Source organism: Mastomys coucha, unplaced genomic scaffold (genome assembly GCF_008632895.1).
Source record: "Mastomys coucha isolate ucsf_1 unplaced genomic scaffold, UCSF_Mcou_1 pScaffold7, whole genome shotgun sequence".
NCBI lineage: Eukaryota > Metazoa > Chordata > Mammalia > Rodentia > Muridae > Mastomys > Mastomys coucha.
This window is the reverse complement of record NW_022196913.1, coordinates 53,535,720-53,544,555: the sequence shown is the minus strand read 5'-3', so window position 1 is coordinate 53,544,555 and position 8,836 is coordinate 53,535,720. Positions and strand designations below refer to the sequence as shown.

The 8,836-nt window shown below is 47.7% G+C and overlaps 2 protein-coding genes across 2 annotated transcripts; both read left to right on the top strand.

Annotated features, from left to right (window-relative positions):
- The first annotated feature begins 6,030 nt into the window (after window positions 1-6,030).
- LOC116081935 (40S ribosomal protein S2-like) lies at window positions 6,031-6,928 on the top strand. Its single transcript, XM_031358665.1, is given in 3 exon segments — window positions 6,031-6,307; window positions 6,310-6,510; window positions 6,513-6,928. Coding segments are annotated over 3 exon segments (894 nt in total).
- Window positions 6,929-8,101: 1,173 nt separating this feature from the next.
- LOC116082269 (ubiquitin-conjugating enzyme E2 S-like) lies at window positions 8,102-8,775 on the top strand. The gene has a single exon (XM_031359157.1). The coding sequence runs from the start codon at window positions 8,104-8,106 to the stop codon at window positions 8,773-8,775; it is 672 nt and encodes a 223-aa protein (XP_031215017.1). The 5' UTR covers window positions 8,102-8,103.
- Window positions 8,776-8,836: the final 61 nt, after the last annotated feature.

Genomic DNA, 8,836 nt, shown 5'->3' with positions numbered 1-8,836 from the left:
CTCTCTCTCTCTCTCTCTCTCTCTCTCTCTCTCTCTCTCTCTCTCTCTCTTTATCTCTCTCTCTTCATCTACCCTGTCCCACCACATCTCTGTCTAGGTGATGAAGATTGCCACAAAAGACTAGATAGCATGTGGGGAAGTAGAATGCTGTGCCCAACAGTCCTGGTTATTCCCTTCTGTTTGCGTAGGAACAAGCGGGGTTTGAAGCGATATTTCTTTAAGCTCTTTAACCTGTGTGTCTCTTTCCTAGAAGATAAGCAACGTCAGGGCCAGAAGGAGGAAAGACACTCTGTCTTTGTACTTCCGACTCAAAACCCACTCTACCTTGGAAAATCATTGGCTCCCCCCCCCCCCCCCTCTCCTATTTCTGCTGCGGGTCCGCGAAAGCAAGGAGATCCGTGTGGCAGGCTAACTCTAAGGCTGCCCCCTGGTGTCCGTTTCCTGCATAATCTACCACGTTGAAGGTAAAGCAGTCCAGCGAAGGTCCACACCTTGCTACCTTTATGGTAAATGTGATTGAGTTCTTAGCTAAATGACTTGGATGGATCTAATCGGGTGGTACCTTTAAGAAGCCTTTAGGGCCTTCCTGAGGTCAGGGATGTTCTTGGGGACTTGGAGCTGCGGTAGGAGAAGGTTAATGGCCAGAACCCTGGAGTAAGGAAGAGAGTCTGCCTGCTACCCAGGTGAATTCAGAAGATGCTTCGTTGGCTGAGCAGAGACCACAGCAGGCCAGACGCTTGGCCCACAACCTCGTGAGAACCTAGGCAGGCAACTCATAGAAGCCTGTCTGCCAGGATGCCCAGCTGGGTCTCTGTCACCATCAACCAGGAACAAACCTAGGAGTCAACACATCAGTGAGCCTGCTTACCAAGGGGCCAAGACCTGTCTCTGTAACACTTGCCACGGCTCAGGGAATCCCATTTGCCAGGCTGACAGATGTGGGCAGGGACTATGTGGTATTGACAGGGTCCATGTTCTGGCCTTCCCATCAGGTACCATCTTACTATGATTAAAAGTGACTAAAAGCCAGATGTGGTGATCCAATATTCTGGAGGCTGAGGCAGGAGAATTACGTGGAGCTCAAAGTCAGACTGGGGGAAAAACAGGAAAACCAAAGCAAATCAATTAAACAAACATATAAATTACTACCCAGAGAGGGACATTGTCCAGAGGCGAGGTGTTTCTAACCTAAGCAGGTCCAGAGCTAGATCAGCAGTGACAGACAATCAAGTAGCAGATCTCACCAGCAAGGGAGTATCAACCAAGGTGGGCCAGCAGCAGCTGCAGATCAGATCTGTTGGTTCCTCCTGCTCTTGTAGAGTTTTTAACTCACCTGGATTCTGGGAGGCAGGATGAGGGTGCACAGAATCTGGTCCTGACAGCTGCTTGGCCCCTGGCTTGTTATCTACTATGTAAGCTTTGTCTTTGATACAGCACCACCTTTGGGCTACAGGCTCTACCCATACAAGGCTTTCTTTCCTCTTCCTCCATGGCAGGCTACAGTGACCCATCTCAGCCTCTCTAACTGGATGCTTGGAGGCTCTCTGAAGCTCCAAGGACCAGGTCCAAGGCTCCAAGAACACTTGAAGAGAAGCCTGGGAAGTAAAGGCACCACTTAGGTGGAGCTAGCTTCATCTTTCCTGTAGCCAACCCCTACTTCTTCCAAGTGGACAAGCTGTGGGATTAGTTCTCTCCTTCCACCACATGGAAGTGACTTCATTGTAGAGCCATGTCAACGCTCTTCCGCCTTATTTTTGAGACAGGGTCTCTCACTGAACCTAGAACTTGCCATTTTAGGTAGACAGACTGGCTGCCAGTCTCTGCCCTCTGCTTCTGGGCTTCTAGATGTGCACCATGGCATCTGGCTTTTATGTGAGTGCTGAGGATATCAGCTCAGACCCTTCCTGAGTCACGCCCCAAACACTGAAGTAGGATTTAACATGAACTAAATGAATACCATTCTGTCTGTCTGTCTGTCTGAGCCAACCACTGCCCAGACACAGGGGATGGGAAGAGCTGAGGTGAAGGGGGCTGGATCCCAGAGTCACTTGTGTGATGAACTCCACCTCAGACCAGCAGCACACACACTGAACGAGCTTGAGACTGGAGCAAACAGCTGTGAGCTTAGCTGCAGGAACTAGGGCTTGTTTGCTAAAGCCACCAGTGATACGCCATCTACTGGAAACGAGCCAGCCTTTCAAAGTTGCCAGTTGAACAGGGGATGTGAGTTTAGGCTCCAGTGGGGGGTGAGGGGTGCAGGGGTGGGGGGTGGGGGTGGAGATGACTTACCAGAGGGTAAGTGTGAGGACAGGCTGAAAACAGAAAACAGTAGTGGTGATTCTGGGAGGGAGGAAGGACAGGGAAGCAGAGGGGAGCAGTCACTGAAAAAATTGACATAGTGACTAGTGGCTTTTGGAAAAGGGCAAATGCCGCACTGGCTGCCTGGATCAGTTCCAGGTATGGTGTATGACAGGCCACAGATGTTCATTGAGGACAGAGAAATTAGGGTCTGGGAGCTTCAAGAAGACTGAAAATTTTAGGACAAAGGAAGTTCAGATATGAAGAAAGAGCTCTAGAAATTGAAGAAGGACTTGTGGAATTTTTTAAAAAATATTTATTATAGATATAGATATATACTTGTCATTGTCTTCAGGCACACCAGGAGAGGGCATCAGATTCCATTACAGATGGTTGTGAGCCACCATGTGGTTGCTGGGAATTGAACTCAGGACCTCTGGAAGAGCAGTCAGTGTTCTTAACCACTGAGCCATCTCTCCAGCCTCAACACGTGACATTGCTGTCAGAGCAGTTCCTGTAAGGGAGGTGAGGTTGAGGAGGTTTGAGTTGAGTGGCATTGGGCAGAAAGCCACATACCAGGGTTGTCATGCTTAGAAGCACATTTTCCAGATAATGAGCTTCTCTGAAGTTACTTTAAAACCAAAATTATGATAATCAAGCCTCAAAAGAATCAAATCATTCTGTAGATAAACTAACTGTAGCCAGACCAATAGAACAGTCTCTTAAATAACATCATAGCATTTACAGCTCAACAGCATGGGACTTAGATAGCCAATATCCAGTTGAAAATTGTTAGGCATGCAGAAACCAGAAAACATGAGCTGTAACTGGACCAAACAAACAAACAAAAAATCAATTATTAAAAAGAGACTGAACCAGGCAGTGGTGGTGCATACCTTTAATCCCAGCACTTGGGAGGCAGAGGCAGGCAGATTTCTGAGTTTGAGGCCAGCCTGGTCTACAGAGTGAGTTCCAGGACAGCTAGGGCCCTGTCTCAAAAAAGCCAAAATAAATAAATAAATAAATAAAATAAATAAATAAATAAAAATAAAAATAAAAAGAGACTGAAAAACAGCAGAGGTAATGAAACTAGCAGATGGGAACAAAACCTCACATTTTAGAAGTAAGTTAGCAGACCAGCTTCTGCAGAGATGGCTCAGAAGTTAAGAGCACTCATTACTCTGGGAGAAGACCAGGGCTGGATTCCTTGCACCCACATGGTAGCTCACAACCATCTGCAATGACAGTTCCAGAGGCTCCAACTCCCTCTTCTGGCCTTCATGGGCATTGCATACCTACAGTGAACTAATAAATATGCAGGCAAAACATCCATACATATAAAATAAAATTCCAACCATACAGAGAACTACAATTATAGCATGATTTAACCTCAAGATGGTGTACATCCTATAGCAGGGCTACATTACATTACATGTAAGTGGCTTAAACACTCATACTAAAAGGCAAAAATAGAAATATGTATAGATAGTTAGGTCAAACCCAACCATGTATTTTCTACAACAAAGTCTTGAATAGAAAAGCATAGATATAGAGGGCTGGCAAGATAGCTCAGAGAGTAAGAGCACTGACTGCTCTTCGGAAGGTCCTGAGTTCAAATCCCAGCAACCACATGGTGGCTCACAACCCATAATGAGATATGATGCCCTCTTCTGGTACGTTAGAAGATGACTACAGTATACTTATGTATAATAATAAATCTTCAGGCCAGAAGTGAGATTGACTGGAGCGAGTGGGGCCGACTGGAGCAAGCAGAGGTCCTAAAAAAAAAAATAAATTCAATTCCCAACAACCATATGAAGGCTCACAACCATCTGTACAGCTACAGTGTACTCACATACATAAAATAAATAAATAAATCTTTAGAAAAGCATAGATATATTAGTAGTCAAAAAATTAAAAAGAGTTATCTTAGTCAGGGTTTCTATTCCTGCACAAACATCATGACCAAGAAGCAAGCTGGGGAGGAAAGGATTTATTCAGCTTACACTTCCACATTGCTGTTCATCACCAAAGGAAGGCAGGACTGGAACTCAAGCAGGTCAGAAAGCAGGAGCTGATGCAGAGGCCATGGAGGGATGTTCCTTGCTGGCTTGCTTCCCCTGGCTTGCTCAGCCTGCTCTTTTATAGAACCCAAGACTTCCAGCCCAGGGATGGCACCACCCACAAGGGGCCCTACCCCCTTGATCACTAATTGAGAAAATGCCCCACAGCTGGATCTCATGGAGGCATTTCCTCACTTGAAGCTCCTTTCTCTGTGATAACTCCAGCATGTGTCAAGTTGACACACGAAACCAGCCAGTACAGGAACCAACCCAAACTCCAGGATGAGGGATATTATAAGCACAAGAAGGGTGTTCCCTCAGCATGGTTTAACATTAAGCTGGTGTACATCCTATAGCAGGGCTTTAAAATACATGAAGGAAAATGTACTGAGCAAACTAGAGAAACAGAAAAACATCCCTTACACCTGGAGATTTAAGCCTCATCTGCTCAGACTAATTGACAAAACTTGGCCTCCACATGTATATGTGTGCACACGCAGACATGTAACACATGTGTGCCTGCACATACACAATACATGTGTGCACACCCAAAGAAAAATGGATATTGAATACAGAGCACCACCACTAGCCCATTTGACTGAACTGACAACAGCAGTGCATACACTATATTCCAGTGCACATGGAATACTTCTCAAAGTAGACCAAGTGTGGTCTAGAAAACCAAGCATCAATATGTTTAAATTTTTTTAATCATTTAGAGCATGGTGTCTGATCACAGCTAAATCAAATTACAAATCAACCACAGAAAAAATATTGGGAAAACCCTACACAATGGAAATTAGCCAACACACACACACACACACACACACACACACACGATGAAAAAGTGAAAACAACCGATGTTCAAGTTTGAGAAGCATGGAGGAGTAGGTGTAGAGGGCTTGCCTAGTATGATAGGTCCTAGGTTCGATCCCCAGTACAGCAAAATACATCAAAATACATACATAAATGAAGCTGTGTGCACACAAAGCACTGCTTAGGTAGGAGCTCATCATGTTGAATGACTTTCTAGGAAAAAAAAATCTGAAACCAGTGATTGTAGAGAGAGTCTTAATGTACTGTATGAAAGCATCACCTGTCAATAAAAAAGGCTGTGGCTGGGCTGAGTGAGATGGCTCAGCGGGTAAGAGCACTGACTGATCTTCCAAAGTTCCTGAGTTCGGATCCCAGCAACCGCATGGTGGCTCATAACCACCCGTAATGAGATCTGACACCCTCTTCTGGTGTGTTTGAAGACAGCTATAGTGAATTACGCTGGAGCGAGTGGGGCTGGCAGAAGGTCCTGAGTTCAATTCCCAGCAGCCACATACATGTTAGCTCACGGCCATTGGTACAGCTACAGTGTACTCGTACACATAAAAACAAACAAACAAACAAACAAACAAAAAAGGCTGTGGCCAATGAGCTGAGGGGGTAAATAGGAGATGGAAGTTCTGGAAGAGGTGGAAGTCAGGGAGAGGAATTCTGGGAAAGAGTCGGGCACGGGAGACAGTCTGACCTGAGAGGTAACTAGCTGGGTGGCACTCATAGAATAAAGTAAATGGGCTAAATAAGTCAGGAACTAGTTGGGGAACAAGCCAAAGCTATTGGCCTAAGCATTCATTCATATATAAGAGGTCTAGCTTCTTCTTCTCCGGGAAAACACCAAATGGCGGATGACGCCGGTGCAGCGGGAAGGCCCGGAGGACCCGGGGGCCCAGGATTAGGAGGCCACGGCGGTTTCCGCGGAGGATTTGGCAGCGGTCTTAGGGGCCGCGGTCGTGGTCGAGGCCGTGGCCGTGGTCGAGGCCGTGGCCGTGGTCGAGGCCGCGGGGCTCACGGAGGTAAAGCTGAAGACAAGGAGTGGATCCCCGTCACCAAGCTGGGCCACCTGGTTAAGGACATGAAGATCATGTCTCTGGAGGAGATCTACCTGTTCTCCCTGCCATTAAGGAGTCTGAGATCATTGACTTTTTCCTGGGTGCATCCCTAAAGGATGAGGTTCTGAAAATCATGCCAGTGCAGAAGCAGACTCGGGCTGGCCAGCGGACCAGGTTCAAGGGATTCGTCGCTATTGGGGACTACAATGATCATGTTGGCCTTGGTGTTAAGTGCTCCAAGGAGGTTGCCACTGCCATCCGAGGGGCCATCATCTTGCCAAGCTTTCCATCGTCCCTGTGCGGAGAGGCTACTGGGGGAATAAGATTGGCAAACCCCACACTGTTCCATGCAAGGTGACAGGCCGCTGTGGGTCTGTGCTGGTGCGTCTCATCCCTGCCCCCAGAGGCACTGGCATTGTCTCTGTTCCTGTGCCCAAGAAGCTCCTGATGATGGCCAGTATAGATGACTGCTACACTTCAGCCAGAGGCTGCACTGCCACCCTGGGCAATTTTGCCAAGGCCACCTTTGATGCCATCTCCAAGACCTACAGCTACCTGACCCCCGACCTCTGGAAAGAGACTGTGTTTACCAAGTCTCCTTACCAGGAATTCACTGATCATCTTGTGAAAACCCACACCAGAGTCTCTGTTCAGAGGACCCAGGCTCCAGCTGTGGCTACCACATAAGGGTTTTTATATGGCAAAAATAAATGAAGTCTGTTAAAAAAAAAAAAGAGGTCTAAGAGTCATTATTTTTGGAGGCAAAGAGGCTGGGTGGAAAACCCCAAGGTTACAAATGATCCAAGCTTTTATATGAGCAGATTAGAAAAAAGAGAAAGAGAAAATAAATCCTAAAGTAAGCAGAAAGAGCGGAACAAAGGGCTAGTGGGGGGTAGAGCCCTCACCTGGGCAAAGGGCTAGGGATGCAGTCAGGGGTAGAGCCCATGCCTGACCCCAGGGATGCATATGCAGGAGCCCAGGCTTGAGCCGAAGCACCAAGGGAAGGGGAGTAAGCGAGAGAAAACAAACTAAACCAAAATAAAGTTTGAAAGTTTAAGTAAATCTGGCATACTCTCGGACAGACGAATTAAGAATAAGAGAGATTATCAATAAGGATGAAAGACAAGCTGGCGAGATGACTAATAATGACCAGTCCTAATAATCTGAGCTCAACCCTCTGGGACCCATGGTGGAAGGAGAGAAGAATTGTCCTCTGACCTTCACATACACACTGAGGCACATGCATGTGTACACACACGCATGCACACACACACACACACATAGAAGTGCACATGCACATGCACACCCATGCACAGAAGCACACATAAGCACATCCCCACAGACAAAAAATGTAAAAATTAATAAAAAGAACCAAAGACAATAAATATATCAACAAATATCTGACAGTTATTTAAAGAATAATGTAGGCATTATGAAATTCCTTATGCTAGGCCATTCTAGAAATGGAACCAAATTGACAGGTTTTTTAAAAAAAAAATATAAGCGGGGCAGTGGTGGCGCATGCCTTTAATCCCAGCACTTGGGAAGCAGAGGCAGGTGGATTTCTGAGTTGGAGGCCAGCCTGGTCTACAGAGTGAGTTCAGGACAGCCAAGTCTACATAGAGAAACTCTGTCTCAAAAAACCAAAAAAAAAAGAAGAGTATGGAGGAGCGGACGTAAGGTTGAGAGCGTTGTGTAGCGGACGGCCGAGTTAGTGGGGAGCAGAGCGGGGCCTCGGGGGCCTAGCTAGGGCCACAGCGGCCAGTAGTTGGCCCCCCCCCGCCCCCCACCCCAGCCGGCAGTCGGAGGAGTGCAGGAAGGGGGCGGGGGGGGCCCAGACCCGCCCCCGGCCAGCTGAAGTCATGAACTCCAATGTAGAGAATCTGCCTCCCCACATCATCCGCCTAATGTACAAGGAGGTGACAACACTGACGGCAGACCCACCTGATGGCATTAAAGTCTTCCCCAATGAGGAGGACCTCACATACTTGCAGGTTACCATCGAGGGCCCCGAAGGGACTCCCTATGCTGGAGGTCGGTTTCGAATGAAGCTCCTATTGGGGAAGGACTTCCCTGCCTCCCCACCCAAGGGTTACTTCCTGACTAAAATCTTCCACCCAAATGTGGGCCCCAATGGCGAGATCTGTGTCAATGTGCTCAAGAGGGACTGGACAGCTGAGTTGGGCATAGGACATGTGCTGCTGACCATCAAGTGCCTGCTGATCCACCCTAACCCAGAGTCTGCACTCAATGAGGAGACCGGCCGCCTGCTTTTGGAGAACTACGAAGAGTATGCTGCCCCGGCCTGTCTGCTCACAGAAATCCATGGGGGTGCATGTAGCACCAGCAGTGGGAGGACTGAGGCTACCCGGGACCTGGCCAGTGGGGCTTCAGTCTCCTCTGTTGACCCTATGACCCCAGGGGTCCTAGGAGGAGCTGAGGGTCCCAAGGTCAAGAAACATGCAGGTGAGCGAGATAAGAAGCTGGCAGCCAAGAAAAAGTTGGACAAGAAGCGAGCACTGAGACGACTGTAGTAGGGCTCTTCTCTCTCCGTCCCTCCCTTCTGTTCTGTCTCCTCCCACTCTGTCTCTAAGT